The sequence below is a fragment of the Lactuca saligna genome, chromosome 8 (assembly GCF_052625555.1).
Source record: "Lactuca saligna cultivar CGN05327 chromosome 8, ASM5262555v1, whole genome shotgun sequence".
NCBI lineage: Eukaryota > Viridiplantae > Streptophyta > Magnoliopsida > Asterales > Asteraceae > Lactuca > Lactuca saligna.
Window position 1 is genome coordinate 121,607,435 of NC_136424.1, and position 27,093 is coordinate 121,634,527.

A 27,093-nucleotide genomic window follows, 5' to 3' on the forward strand; every position below is an offset into this window, starting at 1 on the left:
TAACAGTTCTGTTTTTTTTTTTTTTTCACAAACAATAGAAAAAACTTATTAACCAACATTTTTCCCTTAAGCACCGATTTGGTAAGTTACACATCAACTAGTAAGCACTTAAAAAAACATAAGTTGTTTTAAATAAGCAAATCCCAACATCATCTGAATAAGCGATTAAGATTTTAAATTAAATCTACATAAATATACTTCTTTTCTCAAAATTATACTTTCACTTATCGTTGTTAAGATCAGAATTTATCTTGCATATGATCGTTTTAAGGTTTGGAAAAATGAATTATTCTCTAAATTTGCTTACAAGGTCTTGTTAATGCATGAGTCATTATAGCTTGATATTGATTAAGAAACCGATAACAAAATTAATTTTGACTCCCTAAGCACTAACCATGATCTTTGTAGAAGCAAACCACAACAATTATTTAAAAAAAAAACGATTTAAGCAGAAAAAGACAAAAGAAATTAGTAAAAATTGATATTTATTAGAAAAACAAAATAAACTCCATGGATCCATCACAGTATACACAAAGATCACACCCACATATTACATTACACTTTCACTATCACAAAACCTACCTCAACTATAATATTCATCAATAATAATAAAAAAAAAAACTATGTTAAATTTAAAAAATAAAAATTAAGAGTATTCATGTTAGTAATCTAACAATGGGGAGGGGGGCAAACTGTAATTTCCATCTCTGCATCAAAGAATAGCCTAACACTACTTATAAGATGCAGCTTTACTCTCTTTTCTACTCAAATCTTTTTATCTCTCTTTTTCTTGTTTTAATTTTAATTCTCCATTTTCAGCACGAAAAGGGATTTTCATATGTGTTCCATTGTTTTCAAAGCCATTGTTGACTTGTTCATGTTGACTTTCCATTTGACTTTGACCTCCTGAATCACTTCTAGCCAATGAAGAGCATTGTGTTTCTGTACAAGAGTGAATATAAAGTTAGAATCTCAAGGGTATTTCAGACATTTGACAAAAAACTAAAACACCATCCAAAAACAAAGTATCAATCAAAATCATGGACTCCTGAGAAAGTTGCAATCTTTAGAAATTTCTCATTATACCCTTTAACTAGTTTTGGGAATTTGTATTTGGTTAACAAGATTCCTAATTTTGCTCAAGGGTATTTTAGACATTTGATAAACAATGAATCAAAACAAACGCTATCCAAAAACTCTGGAAATAGAAAGTTGCAATCTTTAGGAACTTTCCATTATAAATCTTTACAAAATTCAACTTTTAGGGTAAACAAGATTTCTAATTTCATCCAAGGGTATTTCAGACATTTGACAAACGATCAAACTTACCTTTCAATTCTCCAAAAGTGATGAGGCGATTAAGACAATCCCGAAAAGCTGTCAAGACAATCTTCTCCTGAGCAGCATATGTTTCAGTCACCACCTGTCCATGTGGCAGCTGAGCTGGCACGTGGGCCCCACCGGGTATAGAATTTGAAGCAGTGAAAACCGTATCTTGTTCATCACACATCAATGCTAAAGTTCCAGGGGACATGGGCCTACCTTTTGACCCATCTGGCCCATCTGAACCCGACCCATTTGGGCCCATTTCATCATCATCATCATTGTGGGCCCCACTTGAAGGTTCATCTGCCACCACTTTTTCAGTTTCAGGTTCTTCTTTTAATGTTGAGCTTTCTCTCTGATCATCTGTATTTTTACAAATAAACAACTCATTTTTTTTAAAAAAGAATGTAAAGATATTATATTTTATAATAAACAAAAATAAATGAAAGTACATTGCTATTTTGTTACAATTACCTGCAAGCATTCTTGCAGCTTCATTTGCATACACCACTAAAACAGAACAAAGCTCCTTTATATCATCTGGCCTAATAAGATCTGCTAAAAGAGACCTTCAATTTCAACAATTGATCAAATAGTTAGTTTTAGAAAAATAAAAAAAAAAAAACATTGCAACTTAAAAGATTTTATAAACATGTATAAATGCAAGAAACAACAATGTAGTTTCATTAATTTGTTGATTATAATAGGGTTAATCTCAAAAAGGATCTTATATTTTGTGTTTTTTCCAGATTAAACCTCAAAAAAAAAAATTGTCTGCAAAAAACCTTGTGTTTTTTCATTTTTTTTCCGAAAAAGCCCTCAACTTTGTATTTTTTTTTTTTCCGAAAAAAAACCTTCAACCTTCTAAATAAACCCTCAACTTTTTTAGTTTTTCTCGAAAGAATCCTAATATTTTACAATTTTTTGGGGGGAAATTGTCAGAAAAGTCCCAATATTTTCGGAAAAGTTCCACTTCAATCCCAAAATTTATTTTTTTAACAGAAAAGCCCCGATTATTTCATTTTGGCTCAAATTAACAAAAAAATCATTTTTTTTCTTTTAACAGGAAATGACATATTATTGTGTAAAATGAAATAATCAAAACTTTTCTTTTCAAAAAAAAAAAAAAAGGGATTAAAGTGAAACTTCTCCGAAAATATTAGGACTTTTCTGACAATTTCCTTTTTTTCGGCAAAAAATGACTAAAAGGACCAAATCGGGAAAAATAAAAAATAAACCGTTTTTTGCAGGCAAATTTTTTTTTTTTTGAGGTTTAATCCAGAAAAAACACAAAATACAAGGCCTTTTGTGAGATTAACCCTAGGGAAATCTCCGGAAAAGTCCCAAAATTTTACCCTAATTTACGAAAAAGTCCCAAACTAAAATTTATTTATGAAAAAGTCCTAATTACCAGTAAAAATGACGCTTTGGTCCTATTTTCCCGGTTTACCGCATTCATTACTTAACTGGTTTTAATAAAGTCCCATTATTTTACCATAATTTACAAATAAGTCCCAAATTATGGTAAAATAATAGGACTTTAATGAAAATTATGGTAAAATAATGGGACTTTAATGTTTCCGGGTAAGTAATGAAACCGGTAAACCGGGAAAATAGGGCAAAATCGTCATTTTTATCGGTTTTTGGGACTGTTTCATAAACCAATTTTAGTTTGGGACTTTTTCGTAAATTAGGGTAAAATATTGGGACTTTTCCGGAGATTTCCCTTAACCCTATTATAAATATCCAACAATTTAAAACAATAATAAACAAAAAAACAAAATAAAACTACATTGCTATTTCATGAATTCACACACCTGTATGTAAATTTAGAAGGGCCCACTGGAGCAACATTAGAAACACGAGGTGGAAGAAGAACATGAGACATTGAAGAAGAAGAAGAAGAAGAAACAGAAGCTTTAACATGATTCATTTGTTGAAACTGTGGAATCCTATGAAGAGATGATGAATCTTTTTCCATGGGCCCACCAAAGTAGAGTTCTTGCCCCTTCCTTTTCCGGGAAACCGGCGGTGATCCATAACCAGAGGAGCCAATTGCTCCGGTAATGGCGGCATTTGCCGCCTGTTGAAGATAAGCAATATTATTGCCTGAATCACCATGAAAAAGAGCTTGTCTTTCTTCACTTCCTTCAAAATTCTTGCAATCCATACATCTGCAATTATCAGAACAAAGAATGTTTGCTTGAAAACATTCACAGTATTTCTTTAAGCATCCGGATTTTTTACAATGGCATCCTTTGTTGTGTTTTCCTAATACCACAACTACTTCCCCTGCTTCTTCCTGAAATATGTAAATTATGTAGTGTTAATGATCCACAGGGGTAGTTTTGTAAATTTCATAAAATACTTACTCTATGATCACGGGTTCCATGTGGACTACTTGCAATTTTAGGTCTAAATGCATTTGGATTTCGTTCCAATGTTGCTTCAACAGCATCTCTTCTTGCACTTTCATTGTCAACATTGTTATGACAGTTTACACAGTTGCATCCATCACAATATATTCCAGATGCAAAGCATTCACAATATCTGTAACATATAACATAGTATTATAAATGTATCAAAGAATGATGTTTTTTTTGTTTTTTAATATACTTACAACTTTAAGCATCGTGAGTGTTTGCAGTTGCATTGTTTTTGTTTCTTTGGAGTTCCTTCTTTTATTTCAACATTTTGTCTTGGACGTGCTTTTGGAGATTCGATTTTCCTGAAAAGGGAAAGTATTTGTTTTTATTTAAACTGATAAGACAATGTTGAGGCTTCCTATTAGCAAAGAAAAGAGTCTCATTAAATGCACAAAGGAAAAGGGAATAATGGATATGTTATTTCTGTTGTCTTGTTGTAGATTTGAAGGTAGTGAGCAATACGAAAGGATATAAAGTTTGGATGATTTCATTTGAGATTAAGCCCCAAATGCAGAATGAAAATGCATATTGGTTGTTAGATATAGTTTTTCAATGTAACAATATTCAGGGCCTCGGTGTGAGTAGAGTTTGTGTTTAATCGTAAATGGAGCATTGAGGGATACTCATCAAAATCAAATTTCTTAACCAATGTTAGAGGCAAGGTAACTAAAGAGAATCAATCTCCAAATGATGATTACTGTCTAATTGAAGAGAAAGTTGCAATTTTTTTTAATGGAAGAGTTGAAGTTTGGCAAATACGCTTGATTTGAATCGGTACAAATGCCCTTTGATGTTAGATTATGTATTGAATCAGAAACTACTTAATTGGAGTTTTGATTAGGCGTAATGCAGAATACTTACACAGGTCTTATAGGTGGTTGTTGATGAGTGGTTGCAGCGTGAGATTGCTGCATCGATGGATTCAACGGTATTGGATGAGGGTGTGGCTGAGGGTGAGGATGTAGTTGTGGTTGCGGCGGCGGCAGCTTTGGCTGTGACGGAGACGGCGGTGGCTGTTGCATCTGTCCTGCCATCAGCCGTTGAGGATGCTCAGGGAAAACAACTGTAGACGCCGTAACTGATGCACTGCCACTGCCACCAACACTATTAAAATCCAGCTGGCGCGCGAGCTTCTTTGCCGCCGGGAAATCCGTCGATGTCGTCGGAGCCGCTGCCGCTGCAGCCTCGGTTTGAGTCTTTTTCGGAGGGAAATTCAAATCCCCTCCGCCTTCACCTTTCTCCATTCTTACTTATCCAAATTTCAAATTGTCTGCTGAATAAAAACTTGTGTATGAAAAAAGAAAGGGAGAAACAATCAACTTCGTTCACTAAATTTCCCAATTTGATACCAAATTCAACATCTATTGGAATAAGAAATCAACCCCAGAGAGAAACCCAGAAAAAAAAACCATCAAAAGCTTCTATCACTCAACTCCAACAGCTCAGATTCACAGCTTGAATTCGTCAAAGATTTGCCTCAAATCAGCAGAAAGCCGATCCACGCAACGTCGTGAAAACATAGGAAGCCAGTAATTGTGATGAAAGACGTAATTAATTTGGATGTGATAAATAGATGAAAAAAAATCGAAAAGGGGGAAAAACTAAAGAGAAGCAAAATAGAGGCTTTCTCCTTTCGTAGCTTTGTTCCTCCCTCTCTCGAGCTTTTGAAATTCAATTTTGTAAATATTCGACGGTATGATCATGTCTTGGTATTCCCATCGGATGACTATGGTTGAATCATTTGATCCAACGGCTATGCTTGATTCCGGAGTCAATTGGTGATTCCAGCACGTTGATTCATACGACTCCCATGTAAGAATTAAGAAAAGATTATGTCATAAATTAGATGATTAGTGTTCATAGTGAACATATATTTTCATATTTATTTTTAAATAAATAGATTCGGAATAAAACTTTGGTGATCAAATGTTGATTGAATAATTATATTATAATAAATATTAGATAAACTTTACAATAGATTTATATGTAACTTGTTTCATATATTACGACCAATGGTCCCTATGGTTTAGGGTAATTTACGTGTTTGGTCCATAAATTATTTTTTTAATTCGGAAGGTTCTTAATGTTTGTTTTTGTTACGCGTTTGGTCCCTGTCTTACCTAAAAAATCTATTTTTCCCTTGATTTTTTAATTTATTTAAATAAAAACACCCCCAACCCCACTCCCTCACCTTACCATACCTACCCTACTATTTTTCTCTATTTAAATAATAATCTTTTTAAGTAAGACATGGACCAAACGCGTAACAAAAAACAAACAGTAGAGACCAAGCGCGTAACAAAAACAAAGAATAGGGACCTTCCGAGTTAAAAAAAAATAAGTTATGGACCAAACGTGCAAATTACTTCAAACCATAGGGACCATTCGTATAATTTACTCATATTACGATTTGTCAGATTTTATTTAGAACAGGAGACATTTTCAAACTTAATATATTAATTTAAAGTATATTTGCAAGATCATAATACATATCATCGTTCCATGTGATGGTTATATTAGTGTTGTGTAAAAGAATATGTGTTTTTTATTTCCATTTAACATGACTAACAATTTTGAAATTTTGAATATGTCGATACGATAGTCGATTGTAAATATGTCACACAAGAAATGTGAAGCTATTATCTTTGATACATGTTTTAATAGTTCTGAAATATTAAGGTAGTTATTGTGACTTATTAATTATGTAAAACTTCATTGTACACTACGTTTCAAGCTTTTAAGTAAGATCTAAGGTTAAGGTTTGAAGATTAAGAAGGAAGTTGAAGCTAGAGTTCTTCACTAAGACCATTCATGTATGATCTCACATTTCTAGCTCAACTCTCGATAAAGGGTTTGATCATTTTTCCAAATCCAATTTTATTAGTAAATTAATGTCGTTTAGCTAATTCAAGTACTTGATATAAATCATTTTTAAACAACAAATACTAAATCCTAAATCCAATTATACCACCTATGTGGTTCAAACTCTTGACCTTTCACAAATGAGAGACACTCCTACCGTTTGAGTCAAGGCCCTTTGGTACATGATATAGATCATATAAGTGTTGATATTCAACTAATGAATGATCAAATCTCACCTTACATTGTGGAATTGGGTAAATTATAATCCTTACCGTTTAAGGAAGTTGTATAATAGATATATTAATTTGTAGTTTTGCTTATATATTCATTATTGGATCTAAATATAATCCATCTAAACTAATTGTTATGGAAATTAGTTCATATGATGATTTTTAGTTGTGATTCCATTATTTCAATGAAGTTTATGATGATAATTTCGCCATCGGAATTGAATAATGAGATTTTGAATCGAATTCAACCGTATAAAACATTGATAAAAAGTGTAAATGAGTTGCTCAAACCAAACTTATGAATGTTTTAATGAATTTACAAATGTTTAAAATAACTTACAACATTCATAAAGGATTTGAATATCACAACTTCATAGTTGTTTGGAATCACATTGACAGGGACGGAATCATGATTTAAGGTTTGGAATTAAGATTTATATAATGTTGAATCATGATTTGGGCTATCATTCTTTATTAATTAATATGTAGTAAAACGGAGTATAAAAATTTATTAATTAATATGTAGTAAAACGGAGTATAAAAATTCATAGAAGTCATTTATGGCTTAAGACTTAAGGTGAACGATTAATATCTTCATGGATTCTCACGAATTCATGTGATATTAAGACCTTTGAGTACTAAGGCATGAATGAATTAAAGCTCAATGCATAACTTAAGCGTTCTGGTAACTAATCCTTAAAGTGTACAAACCATTAAAGTGCACAACAGAGAGCCTTTAATTTAGGTGCACTAACCATTAATTTACATAATTGAGGAGCCTTTATGTGCACTAATCTAGATGAGATTACTCTCAACATTTGTAAATCACCTGTATTTGTGGTATACATGTGTAACACCTACAAGACACGGCTAGATCATTAATGAATAATATGATAATTATTTGTCATGGTGATAAATACATGTTTTTGATAGAAGATTATTTAGGATAAATAATCTAAACAAAATGTATAGTAATCGTTAAAGCAAGAGCGTGCATATAGAAAATGTCCAAATCTGACATCATATGAGGAAGTTATGATTGTTTGAAGTTTCAGCGCAACAGTGCGTGACACAGAAACCGAAATAGAAATTGGTTGATTTTTAGCCGAAACAATCTAAACGAGAGTTGAAAATTATAACGCCCGTGTTTCTAGGCTAAGCATTGGTGTGATGATGTAATAGTTAGGGTCAACCATTGTAACTTACTTTGAAATAGTAAAGAGGAATTACTTGAATATTATGTGATTTTATGTGTTTTATACTTGTTTATAAAGATATCATAAACTAAGAGTGAAAATAAGCATCAAAAATAAAAGTGTAGATAAACCCAATATCTATGAAGAAAGCGGTAGTAGTCGTGACAAGGATTATGGAGATATAAAGAACGCCGAAATCCGAGTTACAACGAAAAGTGAATTTTTGATAAACTACTTTTTAGCCTTAGAGATCTAAATGAAAGTTGTAGTATACATTAAAACGAGAGCATGCATAAAAAGAACGCTCAAATCTGAATTTGTATGAGGAAGTTATGATTTTTCTAAGATTTGGCATAAGAGTGCACAACCCGAAATTCGAATTTGTAACAACCATAAATTTTACGCCAAATTTAAACTTTTTCAATCATGAATAAAAACCACATAGCATTGTTTACAAAATGTTTTCAAATCATTTTCCATCAAAGTGTCCCAAAAATCATAAAATAAGGATGAGGGGTGATACGGTCACGCCTTCGCCTTTCCACGATCTCCTGAAATACCTAAAACAATAAACTGAAAGCTGTAAGCCCGAGGGCTTAGTGAGCTACCCCCAAAATACCAATACCACATTGACGATACCACAACAGTAATAATCAATTCAATCAACATGCATACCGGGCCATCGGCCTGACTGGACCCCCCTATCGGGCCTACAGTATGTCTGAATCCATCCCGAGCCTTCGGTATGACTGGTCTGCCACATGGGCCTATAGTCTCCCCGGACCACTCATAGGGTACATTGGCCTTCAGCACAAAGCAGGACTGCCTCAACCCAGCCACAAGCAAATAACCATGTGCGCATACTATCATATACATGCATATACAAACATCAAACATATCTGTCACACTGATCATCAATCATAGAACTCTCTTGTAACTAGAGTACTGACCTAGCAGGTCACTAACACACCAATCCCTATGGATCATAAGAGCATAACATACTGTCTACCTCGATTCCGAACTAACAGATCATAACCACATGCAACATACCATAACAATAACAACTAAAGGGGCCGACCTTGGTGCCGTAGACCCTATCGATATAGTGAGGATAACTCACCTTGCAGATGTCGACTTGAAAGGCAAACTCCAACTCTCGGTTCACTTGACACAGGCCCCACCACCTATCGTCATAGCACAACATACTCATAAGTCCTTAACCTTATAAGGTGCTCCATAACCCACTAGTCAAAGTCAAAGTCCTTAGTTAAGGTCAACAGTCCATGTTGACCTTCACTCGCCGAGTACCCTTGGGTACTCGCCGAGTACTCTAGAGTATATTCCAACTCGCCGAGTCATCAGAGTGACTCGTCGAGTTCCTTTGATTCTCAATCAAACTTAAGGTCACCCGTCGAGTTCCCTCCTTGCAACTCGACGGATACACACTCATACATATCCCAGAGAAAACTCATCCGACTCACCGAGTTGTTCTTCAACTCGTCGAGTCTTATGGCGATCTTCATCGGACTTGCCGAGTTGTTCATCAACTCGTCGAGTTCACGACCATCTTCAGGTGACTTGCCGAGTTAACCTTGCGACTCGCCGAGTCCATTCAGTCTTTTTTCCATACAGACTTGTTTTGAGCCATGCAACAACTCTAACTCATAGATTCAAGCTTCTAGGGCATGCTTATCACGTAAAGTTGCAAACTTTACGTGCATGCATGACCATAAAGGCTCTAAATGTCTATTCTAAGTTCTTAATGGAACTTCATGCTTAAGAGGGATCTTAATCACAACCAAGACTGTGACTTTATGCTTCTAGAATCCAAGGAGGGTCTAGATCTGAAGTTACAACTTTGGATCTAGCCCATAACTCATCATACCAACTTGAAAATCTATAAAAGCCCTAGAAACTCAACAAAAGGGAAAAAGGGAAGTAAAAATGGCACTTTGATACCTCCAAAGGATGCTAGCTGAGGTAAATCCGGCTTTCCACTCCTTCCTTGCTTCAATTTTCTTTGCACTCTTAGCTTTCTTCCTTCAAGATCCTCTTTTTCCAAGCTTCAACGCCACACCAAGGCACACACACACGAATTAGGGTTTTAAGGGGGCTCTCAAGGACTGTAAAGAGGCCAAAGGAGGCTAAGGCTCCTTTAAATAGATGTGCAAACCCCGGGATTTTGGGTTTTCATAGCCAGCTCCTACTCACCGAGTCCCAACATGGACTCGTCGAGTAGGTTACTTAAAACGTGATCCCACCCCGCTGCTACTCGACGAGTAGGTCAACCAACTTGTCGAGTAGAGCTGAACCTAATAAATCTTATTTAAGTAATACCTGAGAATCAGGGCGTTACAGAATTTTAGATCGATCTATTTTTAGTTGACACAACCTAAACGAGAATCGAAGATCTCGTTAATAGGAGATCAACAATAAAAGACAGACGAAAACAGACATCGGATGACAAATTTATGAATTTTTAATGGACTTTACCTGTCTAGGCCTGTTAAAAATATAACTTTTAAAATAAAGTAAAAATTAGTCGACGGAGTCTAAACGAAAGTTGTAGAATATGATCTCGCATACACGTGGATATAAAGAACGTCAAAAACGGAGCTCGTATGCAAACGTTACGAATTTTAGAAGATAATTAGTTTTAGAGTAACCAACGAGTGACACGTGACACAATTTGAGCCACACCTTCTTCCCCGTGGCTTTGCATGTGATAGGTACACGTGACACATTACGCCCAACGTAATTTTGGGAATGCTTGACATAACCCTTAAAAACCCATTACGCTCAGCGTAATTCTTGAGTACGCTCAACGTACTCGGCGCTGACAACCTATAAATAGAGGCGTAAATCACCCCATTTCTTCACACCACAACCCTTCTTTACCTATGAACACTCCCAATCTCTCCCTACCAATCCCTAGCAACTTCTAAGTGCTAGCGGTGAGTCCCGGAGTGCTAGAAGGCTCCGAGAAGAAGAGCTTTCGGCTCAGAAGTTCCGCCCACGCAAAGCCCGGTTCTTCGCTAAACCCCCTTGTAAGTGAGTTATGCTTACCCTACTTTAAGTATAACTTATGTTTAAGTTAATTATTGTTATTATGAACTTATAAACAATATTTATCAGTGATTCCAAGTCGTTATATAGATTGATCTACTTACATGGATGATGTCTAGGCTGTGATTTAGTGAGGTGTTTAAAGTGGGATTTCCAAACAGTATACTTCATATACCAAACAAACTCTACCTATGATATAATCCTACCTGGTTGTTCCTTACTTGATATATCATGAAGTGGACTTTGAGTTAATGATGAATCTAGACTAATAATTAGTCGCAATAAATATTAGACTAAAACTTAGCGATAATAATGTTAGGTTTCGTCGATGGAAAATAGAATCGTTAGAAGCGAAGTGCTGCCCGAGTTTGGAATCATACTTTAACAAGTGAGAGCATAGTCACTTTCATTTACACATAGATATGAAGTATTTTATATAAATTACATGCTATGTGTGCATATTATCTGTTTACTCGATATTTATGCTGGATGAACATTTTTATACATGTTTTAAATGATTTAAACTGTACATGTAGTTTATATCTACAAAAATGTTGGGCATAACATGGGTAGATGAAATAGAGGATGTGTGATAAAATGATGAGAGGTCTCGATGCTTACTATGATCCAGTCATATAACGGAGTATAGATGACGACCACAAACTATTCTAGATAGTCCAGTGGAACGCTAGCAGGCTCGCATCATGTAGGTGTTTATTTGAACTGAGTGATCACCAGCAGTACTCCATCCCTTTCATGGTTGCCTTATATGACATAAATTGTTGAGGAATCCTCGAAGTAGTGTTGTCACCCCGATGAAAATTCTTAGGCTAGGTCCCTTATATTAAATGCTTTAGGGACGTAAAGTGAGGATAACGGGAACGAGTAATCGGGTTTGTTTGGTTTGACGAAATTAATAAACTTATTATTGTAGGTTGAAAACCCTATGTGCTCACCAGGATCCCAAGCCTGACCCACTAAGTTTTGTTGTATTACATGTAGTGGCACAAGATCATAGTTGGATGACTTGATGAGGGATTTTGGATTATAGGCCAGTAGATGTAAATAAATGTTGTAAGACCTATATTGTTCTATTTATGATTTTATTCTGTATCGAACATGACATCCCGAGGTTTTAATATAATGAAATACATTTCTTCGGAAATGCTTGATAAATCTTTATCATATTTTTTTTTCTTTTAGGAACAAATTACGCAACACTTTTCTTTAAAATGTTACTCTGATTTTCAAACAAAGCATAAACAAATCAGTCTTTTTTGGCCGTGAAAATGGGGATGTCACAGTTGGTATCAGAGCATTAGTTTAAGCGAACTAGGAATTTTTAGGATTTCTAAACTTAAACTTAGAATGCTAAGCGATGATTGTGAGATGAGTGTCTACTATATATTAGACACGAGCACTATTTTATTTTAGGAAATATGCCTAAAATGATTTTATGTGCTAAATGATTTATGTTATAGCTATAAAGACGCTTTATATGCTATTATTTTTTCGGATCTATGGTCTATTGACGACCGTATTTGGAAACCTTATATGTTTAGGATTCTAAGCGTTCGACTACGATATTAGAACTAGCATGTAATGTTTCGGAGAGGCAAGGAAGATTTAAACGTATATCATAAATAAAGATCTAAATTCACCTACTTTGGTGTATAGATCGAAATGGAAAGAACCTGCAGTAGAGTTGGAAACGCGAATGGAAATAGAAACCAACAACCACAACCCCAAGTGATTGAGCCAATACATGTAGTAGAAGCTGTAGGTGAGCCAATCACAATGGATGGAGTCCAATCCATGATCCGGGCCATGTTAGTTGAACAAAGAGAAGAGATGAGACAGATGTTGCACGAGAATAATAGGGGTGAACCTATAATGCCTGTCGAACAGCTAGAACTGAATGATGGGAAATCAAAAGAAGGAAACAACAGCAGGACTGTTGGTCAAGTTGATCCACCAGTGGTTAGGAGAAATAACCAAGAGGATGGAGTCGAGAGAAACAAATGAAAGTATAAGGACTTTACAACTTGCAAGTTATAAGCTTTCACTGGGAAGGAGGATCCCATCGGAGTAATGGATTGGATCTCAGAGATGGAATTAGCCTTCATGACGTACGGTTGCAAAGGCAAGCTACAAACCACATTCGTAGAGCGTATGTTTAGAGGTGGCATTGTTCCCTGGTGGAACACCCTGGGAAAGACCCTAATCCCCAATGAGCCCCTGAAACTTACGTGAGCAGAGTTTTTGGTACATTTTAAGTGCAAATACTGCTCGGTCCAAAACTTGCTCGAGCTAGAGAACCAATTCCTGACTTTGAAGAAAGGAAGCATGTCCATCGATGAATATACCAACAACTTCACAGATAAAATGGAGTTTGCTATGCGCCTTGTTCCATACGAGATAAGGAAAATCGACAAGTATGCAAAGGGACTTTCATGGGAGTATACGGTGCCAGTACGTCAAGCACCTACTCTAGAGGCAGCTATCTGGGCTGCCAAGTCTGTTGAGGAGATGATCAAAGGAAGATCCTCCAGCAAAGTTGAGGTTGGTGAAAAGAGGAAGTTTGAGGGATCTGCAAGGTCCAATAAGAAGAGCAAGTTTGGTTCAAGAAAGTTTGTAGGAGGCAACGGGTCGATTTTGAACTCAACTTAGCACATGAGTGGTATTTCCGAAAGAACTTCTGGGAATACCTCGGGAAAGTTATAAACCTCTGGGATACTCTTGATGTCTTCTGCTTCCTATTTCTATTGTGGGCTAGAAAGAGCGTGGTACTTCTTACATAGGTACTTATGAGTCTAGATGCAAGGGATGATTCAGAGGTTTGCCATTATAGATTGAACGGGTTTCGTTAGTCGGTCGGTTAAGGCGAAGGGTCTCTTTGTAGAACACAAAATTGGTATGGTGAGGAACAATCCAATTCATATCAAATGACGATGTTGTAACTTCTTATTGTATCAAATGTTAAGTCGGTTTAGAAGGGGTGACTGTTTAGAATGATAGTGTATTCTATGTACATGTCTGTAATGCTTTCAGTTTTATCTTTGTTACTACTACTGGGATATTTTGTACCGAAATTAGTGAGTACTAGTAGTACGAGTGCTTCGATAATTAGTAGTTAAATTTTATAATATGATCCCTACCAGGTCCCTCTATAATCACTATGTGTAAAATAGTCATATATAATTAAGATTGACAAGAGAGTCGAATGAGTGACCCTGCCCTAAGTCCACAACCAAACAAGGAACATGAAATAAGGTGGAATCACGCATTTTAAGCGTGTTAGGATCTTAATTATATATGTCCCTAACATTTACACTAAGCCATCATAGCTCACCTGCAAGGATCCTTTGTTTTTATATGAATAATGTGATTTTTTCGGATGAGGGAGTAATTTACGATTAGAATTTAATTGGCACCGGTATTTAGTAACAAAAATTTAAGCTTGAAATATTTTTATTTGGAAGAGTACCGTTATTCACAGGTGGTGCCGGGAGAGTCTCTCCTATGGTGATCATCAATACCCTTCCATCTCCACAAGTATTCCTTGCTATTGGACAATCCCTCTTGAAGTGTCCCGTTTCACCACACTCGTAACAAGCCTAACTTACACCAACATTGGGAACCCGGGTGATTGCTTGTGCTGATGCCCTATAGAAACGGAAAGTGTGCCCCTTATTGTTGCAATTTTTACAGTTTAACTCTCCGCAAGCTCCATAGTGACGAAAGTTGCACTTGTTGCATTTTGGAAAAATCCCAACATATTATCTTACCGGTGTTGGAGCAGAAAGGGTAGTGGTAGCATGAATAGCAACAATCTGTTGTTTCTTCAAGGTCTCTTGTATTGGCTATCCCTTTTTCTTGCTCCAAGACTTTCACTTATAGTCACCCCCTTTGGTTGGCTCAGGAACGGGGGCCATCACGCCTTGGCGGACTCCATGGTCGATGAGTCTCTAGGCCAAGCGTTTGGCACTATCGAAAGTAATAGGGTTCAAAGCCAATACATTCCCTTGAATTTGAGGGGATAGTCCCCAGATGTATCTCTCTACTTTCTTACTCTTTGGGTTAACCATATCGGGACAAAGTGCTGCTAGATCGCCGAATCTATTAGTGTAGGCTACTATGTCAGAGTGTATCATGGCAAGGTTCCAAAGCACTTGTTCCAGCTTTTCTAATTCTCCCCTCGGGCAGTACTCTTCCATCATCATTGCTTTTATGTTCCCCCATCCCATTGAGTTAGCCACTATAAGGGCCAGTGACTTGACATGGCCATTCCACCATGTAAGGGCCCTATTAGAGAGGGTGTAAGCAGCAAACTTCACTTTGCTTCCTTCTAGGCATGCACATATCTCAAAAATCGACTTTTTTTCTCGAACCATTGCATCAGAGCAATGACCCCCCTTCCATTAAAGGATTTGGGTTTGCAGTTGGCGAAGTCTTTATAGGAACACTCCCCTGGGTATCTGTGGCTGTCTCCATGTTTAGTTGGGTTGGTACCACTATCAGCTCCATTGGCACCACTCGCGTGGATCTGAGTCATAACGCATGTCACTGCGGTTGTTACAGCAGTCTGGAAAACAGTAGGGTCGTACTGTGGTGGTGGTGGCGGTGGTGATGACACACCTTATTGGTCTATGTGGAGGCATCTTTCTGTCATAAGGTTTAAAAGATGAAATGGTGGTAAGTCTTCAGTAGTGGTTATAAGTCGGATGTTATTTGAACTAGCTTATCTTAGTTTTGTGTGTATCAGGTTCCGAATTTCCAAGTTTTTTGTAAACAATTCATAACCGAAATCTATGTAAAATAAACTTATGTATTTCTAATAGTAACCACTCTCAAATGAAATTTTGTGATTTGATTTACTAGTATTAGTTGCTACAAAAGAGGCGATAAGCCTAACACATAGTGTGAGTAGTGTAATCACTAACTCATTAGTTTATTAATTATTAGTGTGACGCATAAGGTGCTCTGCCTCCTCACACGTCTCGGGAATGGTCTCTTCTTCTCTTTGTCCTTGCTATGATTGCCCTAGTTCCAGCTACAAGATTTGTTGTCTCATGGTGGCTATCTTTTCGTCCGATCCCTTCTCAGAATCCTCCTCATGAACCCTCCTGGTTCTTCCTCGACTCCTCTATTGGTTGTTTTGGTAAGGTTGTGATGTCTAGATTGGTGCGAGAATTGAGGTCTATGAAGAATCTATGAGGTTAACATAAGCATTTCTAATGAAATTTTTATGGCGTGATCCTTACTGGGTCCTCCAATAATCACGTAGTGCATACCAATTATATATAACTAAGATCGAATAGACCTTCGAATAAGTGATCCTACTCTAAGATCACAACCAAACAAGGAACAGGAAGTAGAGCGAAAATCATAAATTCTATGTCTATAAAATCTTAATTATATAACCTTAGCATATACACTCAACAATTATAGACCTACCAATAAGGGTCTTTTAGTTTTCACATAAGTTATTTATAGTACTATAAAATACTCATGTAGTATTTTAAACTAGGGTTTCTTGGTATATAGAGTTAGTAAGTTTAAGACTTGTTGCTCACTACGCCTATTCCCAGGCATATGTTAGTCACCTATCGGATAAATATAGTTGATCAGACTATATTCACCACAGACCTGATTACATACACTAAGGTTTACTCGCAGTGTTCAACAATCTTGATACTTTTGTTTTGTTCTTATTATGACACTGTTCTAGTATGTATGTATGCATGTATACTTTTATAAAAATATTATTATATTTAAAAAGTATAACTCTTGGTCAGAGTGTTTTAGTCCTATTGTATTTATAGTTGTATATCTTATATGGTTTGATATACTTATTTCACTATAAACAATGCTCTGATACCAATCTGTCAGACCCCCAAACCGGAACGGCAGAAACGTTCGGGGGGTGAAGGATGTCATCTACAATATCATAACAATTGAATAATAGTAATCAAAGAAGCAAAACCATCATATTCAAAATATATAATTTACATTGTTTTAAAAATGTTGCTTGTTTGAAACCAAAATTATAACAAAAGCTAAGACGCGACGCTATTATGCTCCATCTTCGTGACACTTGTGAGAGTACCTGTCTACTAATTTCCTGAGAATACAAGTGGTTTGCAAAAGTGTCAATATTTAAGTAGGTGAGTTCATAAGCATTTTATGTGAAAATATATGTTCTTTTTTTATTGAAAACATTTATGTGTTCTTCCAGAAAATCCAATATTTTCTTTGTAAATGAGTTGTAGTCTTAGTACCTTAAGACCAAAAAGTATAAGTTTCTTATGCTTAAAATTTGTAATGCGAAGTTCTAATTTATGTAAATGGTGTGACATGTATTGTTACATTCTATGATTGCTTAGTGAATACACATTATATATAATCAAGATCGTATGGACAATCGAATGGGTGACTCTGCCCTAAGCCCACAACCAAACAAGGAACTGGAAGTAAGGGAAAATCACACATTCCACTGCTTATCAGACCTTCTTTGTATATAACCCTAACGTATACATTAAGTAATCATAGATTTAGCAATAAGGGTCGTCAATATATGTTTTCCTGAAAAGCTAATCGCATCGCATTAGTAAGTAGTATACTGTAGTGCTTTTAGTGTAACTGTGTGTAATTCTAGAAATCCCATAGCTTCCTTCTATAATCCCTTAGTGTATACAAGCTATATAAAATCAAGGTTCTATAGGCCGTCTCATGTAATGGGTCTGCCCTAAGCCCACAACCAAACAAAGAACAGAGCCAAAAACAGACCCAAATTCTAATTCGATCGGATCTTAATTTTATATAACTCTAGCATATACACTAAGCAATCATAGACGATAATATGATTCTCTGTTGTTCTAAAACAACGTGTATGAAATATTGTACTTGAAAATAGTGTAATACAGTTTTATTATTTAAATAAAACAATTGAGGCCGTGTTTATCCTGTAGACCCAATGTTTTAGTTAATGCTTATTGTGAGTGTTTATTATAACCATGCTAATATGACTAATGGCCTACACGACGTTCTTCAGGAGTCAGAAATTTATGACATTTGTCACCCCAGAACTTCCGTTTCAACTATAGCTAGTAGTCAGGACGCGAGATTGTCAGTCATGTATAGATCTATACATAAACTCATATGCTCCCCCTCCATGAGACTCTGGTATTATGAGCTTAATATGCCATGCATGGATGTAAAGCTCACAGCTTTACGTGACATTTGAGCCTTAGGGAGCCAGATCTAGAGTTTGGGGTCATGGATTTGCCTTAAAACGTCTGAATGAGCACATGGACTGAATGAACTCACCGAGTCAACGATTTAACTCGACGATTCAGCTAGGGTTTTCCCCGATGAGTCTGGACATGGGTAACTCGACGAGTTGATGAGGCAACTCGATATGTTAAGTTGGGTTTTTGCGACATTTCTAAAGGAACAATGGGGACTTGGCGAGTCATATAGATGCACTCGGTGAGTCAGGTCAACATGGACTGTTGACTCGAGTGTTGACTTCAGTTGACTTTAGGGTTTGGTCAAGGCAAGGATTATGGGGACCATGGAGGGGTAAAATGGTCTTTTCATCGTTCCAAGAGTTTGAGGGAGAGAGAGAGAGAGAATAACTTAGTTTATTTAGAGTCATGATATAAATGTTAATTGGAGATAATTATCTTATGTGTTAGGCGGATACTAGTTCGAGATTCGTGTATGGGATTATTTACTTGCTTGCTTACGAGGTGAGTCTTCTCACTATACTTACCTAGAGTGGTAATATTTGTGTGACCATGGGGTCTTATGTGCTTATATTGAGTATTGTGATATCATGCATTATGTCTTTGTGATTTATGTTGTGTATTATTTTGAGCTTACTGAGTTAGGACCGCAGGGTCCATCCGAATTGTGGGACCTTAGGGTTCCACTGAGACACAGTGACCAGAGGGTCTTATTCGAGTATATCCATGAGAGGCTAATGAGATGTGTGTGGTATTTTAGGGAACTCACTAAGCTTTGTGCTTACCGTGTTATGTGTTATGTGTTATGTGTTTCAGGTACATCTCAGGATCATGAGATGGCTCCGACTTGATTGTACACACACGAGTTGGAGATATGTTTTGGAGGATCCTGAATTATGTTTTAAACAATTTATGAATATGTGTTTTGTGATAAAGTGTTATTTTTGTGGATTTTTGAAATTGAACTAACGACATTAATGTGATTTTAAATAAAAAAATTTGTTTGAAAATTTACGGTGTTACAAGTTGGTAGCAGAGTCTTGGTTTGAGGGATTCGGATGTACCTTCGGGTGTGTCCGGACTCAAAATGAGGATTTGAGAATAATTTTCTAAAGAAATGATTTTCCAAAAACGAGAAAGAGTTTAAAGAGAAAAACGAGTTGGAGCAGTGTGTACAATCAGCCAGAGCCCTAACAGTGATTTCGCAAAATACCCTTACTTATTTATGTTATGAGATATTTATGAGATGATAGGGATGCATGATAGAGGATAGGCTAGGTATTTCATATCTAGGGCTAGAGTTTCCTAATTTGTGATGCCTCAACCTAGGAGTTGCTGCTATCTGATATTTGCCTTGAGTAAATGTTGAGTAGGAGTATTTAGCAAGAATCACATAGAGGGAGTTCTAAGTTGAGGGATAATCTAGCAGATACACCTTTATGAGAATATGAGAGGTCTACTGAGAGGGTAGTCTATTATTCATGAGCGATAGAGTACTTGTGAATTGGGATCCTAGGAGGAGGACTTGGGGTGACTACATGGTGTTGTGGAAGGTAGTATTGGGCCCTTATATTGAAAGCACCGGATATGTATGCAACCTAAGTAAGAATCCTTAGGATGCTAAGGAACAAGTAGGGACGAATGATCGAGTGTGAGTATGCTCCAAAGAGTCTCTGATGATTTTTTTGTTGTGTTTCAGAGACATCATGGTGGGTACACACCACAACACCGGGAGCAGTGGGACTAGTGATGATGAGATTCACAGGATGGTTCATAAGGAGGTGGTCGCAACTATTCGAGAGGCGATACCTGAGATGCTTGAGTTTATTAATACCACACTTATTGAGACATTTGACGAGCGATATGTTGCTATTTACTGAGGCGACTGCTGCTGCAGCCACCACAACTGACGCTGCTGCCAGGCTACAGGGAGTTGACTCGTTGTTGTTTTGGGAGTTCAGCAACACGAATCCACCAGAGTTTGATGGGACACAGGATCCGATTTCTACTATGATATGGATCTATGATATCGAGGGGTGTTTTTATACATGTTCAACCCATGATCATTTGAGAGTTCAGTTTGCGCTGAACCAGCTTCGTGCGGGGGCGAAGGACTAGTGGAAGTTTGTGATTACCAGTTTTCCTCCTGCAGGCCATGCTGAAGTGACGTGGTATAGGTTCATTTAGTTGTTCTGAGATGAGTATGTTACACCGGTGGAAAGGGAACATTTGGCACATGAGTTTCTATCTCTCAAGCAGAAGACAAATTCGGTGACTGAGATTACGAGGATGTTTCACAGGCGTTGTTCTGCCCTGAGCATGTGTCCACCGAGCAACGATGTGTGAGCTGATATCTGAGCATACTGATGAGGTATATATGCGAGTTCGTGGAAAACTCATCATACCGGACATTGATTGAGATTCAGACTAATTCCATGCGGAGGGAGATTGAGCTAGAGTTACAGACCAGAGAGGAGGAGGAGTCTCGGGGTAGGGACCGGAGACTAGTGCAGTTGCAGCCGACGACAAAGCGGGCTAAGCCCGCTGATACGAGAGTCAGGGTCCAGAAGGGTCGCACGTGTGGCAAGTGCGGCAAGAGTCATAGGGGATCGTATCGGGCATGTATTTGCTACAAATGTGGTAGGGGTTTGCAGTTTGCTTTCACCGCAACCAGACCAGCCATTGGAAGGCCAAGTGCCCTCAACTCGTTCAGGGATCAACACAGGGTTTTGTACCTACTGCTTTGCGTGCTACTGAGAGTCGGCCAGCGAAGGTCGAGACACCCAGGGTTCGTGGGAGAGCCTTTCAGATGATAGTGGAGGAGGTCCGCGCAAGACCTGACGTCGTGGCCGGTACATATTTCTTTATTTATATTATTTTAAGATATGTTGTGCTCGTAATGTGCTGTGTATAGGTACTTTTCTTGTGAGTTATGTACCTGCTTTGTTGTTATTTGACTCGGGTGCGAGTCGATGCTTCATGTCTTCAGCTTTTAGTCATCACATCAGTATCTGACGAGAGGCGTTGAGTTGACATTTGAGGGTTTCTATAGCCGACGAGCATGCAGTTTTTGCAACTGATGTAATCCGAGGATGTGTACTAGATATTTTTGGTGTTGAGTTCCCAATAGACCTGGTACCGATCGCGATGGGTGATGTCTGTGTCATAGTGGGCATGGACTGGTTAAGTTGGTTTGGAGTTGTGATTGACTATGAGTGTTAGTTAGTAACTATACGAGACCTTAGTGGGGGAGTGCTTACGGTGTATGACGAGGGTACCCGATCTAGATCAGGTTTCTGCTCTGCTTCCAAAGCAAGACAGAGTCTACAGCAGGGTTGTATGGGCTTTTTGGCGTACGTGATGGATACGCGGGTTGCTACAGAGAGGCCAAGTTCTATCACCGAGGTTCTGATAGTGTACGAGTTTCCAGATTTTTTCCCAAGGAGTTATCGGGTGTGCCTCCCGAGAGGCAGATGGAGTTCCGGATTGATTTGGTTCTGGGAGTGGTGCCTATTGCCAAGCCACCCTATCATCTTGCGCCACCAGAGATGCATGAGTTATCCTCACAGCTCCAGGAGCTGCTGGGGAAGGTTTTTATCAGACCGAGTAGCTCACCGAGGGGAGCATCGATCCTTTTTGTAAAGAAAAAGGATGGTTCACACCGGATGTGTATCGATTACCGGGAGTTGAACAAGCTGACGGTTAAGAACCGTTATCTACCATCCAGGATCGACGATTTGTTCGATCAGTTGTAGGGGGCGTCTTGGTTTCCAAGATTGATTTAAGATCTGGATATCATCAGATGAGAGTCTGCGAGGAGAATATCCAGAAGATGGCCTTTAGGACTCGTTATGGACACTACGAGTTTGTGGTGATGCCTTTCAGACTCACCAACGCACTGACAATATTCATGGACCGCATGAACCGGGTATGCAAGCCTATGTTGAATCGATCGGTGATCGTGTTCTTTGACGATATTTTGGTGTATTCAAGATCCAGAGAGCAGCATGAGGAGTATCTTAGAGAGATTCTTGGAGTATTGAGGACGAAGAGGCTTTATGCTAAATTCTACAAGTGTAATTTTTGGTTACGAGAGGCACAGTTCCCGGGACACCTCGTTAATTAGAATGAGATATTGGTCGACTCGGCCAAGATTGAGGAAGTTAAGTGATGGGAAGTGCCGAGATCCCCGTCCAAGATCAGGAGTTTTTTTGGGTTTGGTCGGCTACTATCGTAGGTTTATCAGAGATTTCTCCAAGATTGCCATTCCTCTCACCAGGTTGACCCGGAAGGGTGTTACTTTTGCTTGGGGGCCCGAGCAGCAGGCCTCATTTGAGATTCTTTGCCAGAGATTATGCGAAGCCCCAATATTGGCCCTTCTTGAGGGAGTGGATGACTATGTAGTTTATTGTGATGCTTCAATATCCGGGATGGGTGCAGTGTTGATGTAGAGGGGACACATGATAGCATATGCATTGAGGCAGCTGAAACCTCATGAGACAAGGTATGCCACTCACGATTTGCAGTTGTGGGTGGTGGTGTTCGCCTTCAAGATCCGACGCCACTACCTGTATGGAGTCCGGTGTACCATATATACGAACCACAACAGCCTAAAGTACCTATGGATCAGCCCAACCTAAATATGAGATAGAGGAGGTGGTTGGATGTAGTGAAATACTATGACTGTGAGATCTTATATCATCCGGGCAAGGCTAATGTGGTAGCCGATTTTGTTAGTCGTAGAGCAGCGAGTGCTTCGATCCAAGATGTGTTTATGAGGATGACAGTGATGACTTCAGTCTTAGATACCATTCGAGAGGCCTAGGTAGAGCGGTGAGACCGAAGAACCGCAAGAGGGAGCGGGTTATTGGGTAGGTTTCCGAGTTTGAGACGGATAGTCGTGGGCTTATGACTTTACGTATACGGATTTGGGTGCCCTGTATAGGTGGAGATCGTCGTATATTGATGGAGGAGGCACACAGATCGAGATTCTCGATCCACCTGGGGGCCACTAAGATGTATTTGGACCCGAAGAGAGATTACAAGTGGCCCTATATGAAGAGGGACGTGACATGGGTAGTTAAGAGGTGCTTGAATTGTCGTCGGGTTAAGGTGGAGCACCGACATCCACATGGACTGTTACAGCCTCTAGAGATTCCCCAATGGAAGTGGGAACAGATTTTGATGGATTTTATCACCAAGCTACCGAGGACTACGCGTGGGGTTGATGCGATACAGGTGATTGTAGACCGGTTGACGAAGAGTGCTCACTTCTTCGCCATCTGTGAGAGATCTTCTACAAAGAAACTGGCCAAGATTTATATGAGAGAGGTGGTAGCATGACATGGAGTGCTGACCTCGATAATGTCAGATCGAGATGTGCGCTTTACTTCCAGGTTCTGGAAGAAGTTTCATGAGGAGTTAGGTACCCGGTTTCATTTCAGTACCGCATACCACCCGCTGACAGAAGGGTAGAGTGAGCGGACAATTCATATGCTTGAGGACATGCTACGTGCATGTGTTATGGACTTCGGAGGAATTTGGGACATCTTTTTTTTTTCCCTTGGCTGAGTTTTCTTACAACAACAACCACCATTCCAGTATTGGTATGCCTCCCTTCGAGCTCTTGTATGGGAGGAGGTGTCAGACTCCCATCTACTGGGGAGAGGTAGAGCAACGAGTGATGGGTGGCACTGAGATAGTGATAAAGATGACTGAGTAGATTAAATAGGTCAGACAGAGGTTCCTGACAGCCTAAAGTCATCAGAAGAGTTACGCATACTGGTGATGATCCGAGCTAGAGTTCCAGGTTGGAGATTTTGTCCTCCTAATGGTATCCCCATGGAAAGTGGTGATCCGATTCAGGAAACAAGGCAAGTTGGGGTTCTGATACATTAGTCCTTTCAGAGTGATCGCCAGAGTGGATAAGGTAGCCTACCGGTTGGAGCTACCTGCAGATTTGAGTTAGATTCATAACACCTTCCATGTGTCTCAGTTGACAACCGGAGCTACCTGCAGAGTTGAGTCAAATTTATAACACCTTGCATATGTCTCAGTTGAGGAAGTGTGTAGTCAATGAAACGGTCGTGGTACTATTAGAGGACATTTAGATGGATGCGAACTTGAATTATATTGAGAGGCCGATAGCTATCTTGGATCGGAAAGTGAAGGTTCTGAGGAATAAAGAGGTGCCCTAGTCCAGGTTCAGTGGCAACATCGGAAGGGATCTGAGTGGACTTGGGAGCCAGAGTCCGAAATGCAAGAGTAGTATCTCGAGTTATTTCCAGAGCATGACTTCAAGGGCGAAGTCTAATTCTAGTGGGGGAGAATTGTAACATCCGGACTCCCATGTATAATATTTATATATTTATTTATTTTCGAGTTAATTGAGTGACTCGACGAGTGGGTGCCCCGACTCGTCGAGTAGAGACGAATTGACCACGTGGGTTTTACAACCAATTCAGCGAGTCGGAGTGACCAACTCTGTGAGTTGGTGTTGTGTGTGGAAACCCTAATTCTTCGGGGTTGAGTCTTATTTAAAGGGCCTTAAGCCCTCATTTCCACCTCACCAGCCACCCAATCCCCCTGTGTGAAACTAATCGGCCATAGTGAGCTAAGAGAGATAGAGGGCTAAGACTTAAGTGTTTTTGTGATACTTTGGAAGACAAGAAAAGAGCTTCAAGCTTGAATCAAGAGGAGGCTTTTCGATCTAGAGGTTTTGCAGGAGTTTGCTTCAGTTGGAGGTAAAAAGATGTTAACTTGATCATTTCCTTATGAGATTTTGGGTTAAGGAGTTTTTAAGGTTTTTCATCCATCCATTTTAGTGGTTTGGGATTTCATTACCAGTCTTAATGATTCAAACTTCATGCAAAGTCAAACATATAAAGTATGTCATATTTAGTTTATCAATTTCTACGAATACAAACCTAGAGTATCTTGCTAAATAATTATTTATGTATAATTATTCATACTCTACATCATTACGAACGATTTTGAACTCGAGAACAATCGAACAACACATAAACTAGTTATTACAAGATTGTGAGACTTATCTTCGTTATGCCCCTCGGGGCACCAATAAATCCTCACCGGTAGTATAACCAGAGTCTCCCGGAGGGAGAGCGTGAAATTTGTGAATATATCTATTTGGGACCGACAATCCCACACCTGAACTGTTATCTACAGTTAGGCGGGCACGCCTGGGGTGACAAATTTTGAAATCGTACGACGCCTGAAGAAACGTCAAGGAGGTCACCGGTCATATTAGTATGGTTATACGACTCACAATATGTATAAGCTAACCTTTGTTTATGAGATTTCTTTCTTCCATAGTTTTATTTCAATTAATAAAACTACATATATACTTACTGGAGGGAATTCAAGGGACACAACCTACTGTTTTATTATAAGAAATAAAACTACTATACATACTGGCAGTAGCCAGAGTTTTCAAACAGATCTTACACTACATACTGGTGGTAACTAGGGTTTCCAAACGGGTTATACTTTTCATACAGAAAACAACAAACATGTTAGAAAATATGGGATGTTCTTGGAAGGCATGCATACGTATTTCATAACTTGATAACAATGGTTTTCGACACAAACGACATTTTACTTATAATGAAAAGAAACCAATTGTACAAATTCAGTGACTAGTTTTCAATACAAAAACATGCTTATGAACTCACTAGCTTTATGCTGATACATTTTCGAAACCGCTTGTATTCTCAGGGAAACAATAGACAGGTACCATCGCCAACTTTTGGAGAAGACGGAGCATTTTGAAGTCTCGTCTTTATCTTTTGTTTATATCGATGTATACAAACTATGTTTCAAACAGATGTAAATATTCATATTGTAATGTAATGGCTGTGTTTACTTTGATTGCTATGATACGATTGTTGTGATACTACGTAAGACGTCACCCGCCCCCGGATGTTTCTGCCGTTGTTTTTCTGACGGTTTGGGGGTGTGACATCAATGACCTTACTCGACGAGTCAGCTAGGGTTTTCCCCGATGAGTCTTGATAAGGGTAACTCGGCGAATTGATGAGACAACTTGACGAGTTAAGTTGGGTTTTCGCGACATTTATGAAGGAACAATGGGGACTTGGCGAGTCACATAGATGCACTCGGCGAGTTAGGTCAACATAGACTGTTGAATCAGGTGTTGACTTCTGTTGACTTTAGGGTTTGGTCAAGGAAGAGATTATGGGGACCATGGAGGGGTAAAATGGTCTTTTACCCATTCCAAGAGTTTGAGAGAGAGAATAACTTAGTTTATTTAGATTCGTGATTTAAATGTTAATTAGAGATAATTATCTTATGTGTTAGGCGGATGCTAGTTCAAGATTCGTGTACGAGATTATTTACTTGCTTGCTTACGAGGTAAGTCTTCTCACTATACTTACTTAGAGTGGTAATCTTTGTGTGACCAGAGGTTCTTATGTGCTTATATTGATTATTGTGATATCCTGCAGTATGTCTTTGCAGGGGCGGACGCAGGATTTTACAGTAGGGGTTGCATAATAGTAGAAAAAAATAATAATTTTAAAAATTTTTGAAATTTTTTCCACTGTGGCCAGAAAAGTTAGGGGTTGCCGGTGCCACCGGTTACCCCCCTAAATCCGCCCCTGTGTCTTTGTGATCTATGTTGTGTATTATTTTGAGCTTACTGAGTTAGGACCGGAGGGTCCACCCGAGTTGTGGGACCGGAGGGTTCCACTGAGACATA

General features: G+C 38.4%; 1 protein-coding gene across 1 annotated transcript; it reads right to left on the reverse strand.

The window, feature by feature from the left end:
* Nucleotides 1–468: 468 nt before the first annotated feature.
* Nucleotides 469–5,418, reverse strand: LOC145012132 (protein tesmin/TSO1-like CXC 5). The gene is made up of 7 exons (XM_078970911.1): nt 4,614–5,418; nt 3,947–4,054; nt 3,699–3,876; nt 3,144–3,628; nt 1,801–1,895; nt 1,330–1,689; nt 469–942 (listed from the first exon to the last, which is right to left on the reverse strand). Exons 1-7 carry the CDS (start codon nt 4,994–4,996, stop codon nt 776–778), a joined length of 1,776 nt encoding a protein of 591 aa, XP_078827037.1. The 5' UTR covers nt 4,997–5,418; the 3' UTR covers nt 469–775.
* Nucleotides 5,419–27,093: the final 21,675 nt, after the last annotated feature.

Bases quoted from the DNA above. Each gene is read 5' to 3' on its own strand.
- LOC145012132 (XM_078970911.1), bottom strand. From the start codon at position 4,996: ATGGAGAAAGGTGAAGGCGGAGGGGATTTGAATTTCCCTCCGAAAAAG. The intron at 3,877-3,946 runs GTAAGTATATTA...TATATGTTACAG, and splicing joins CACTCACGATGCTTAAAGTT to ATATTGTGAATGCTTTGCAT. The intron at 1,896-3,143 runs GTGTGTGAATTC...TTGAAATTGAAG, and splicing joins CCTTCTAAATTTACATACAG to GTCTCTTTTAGCAGATCTTA.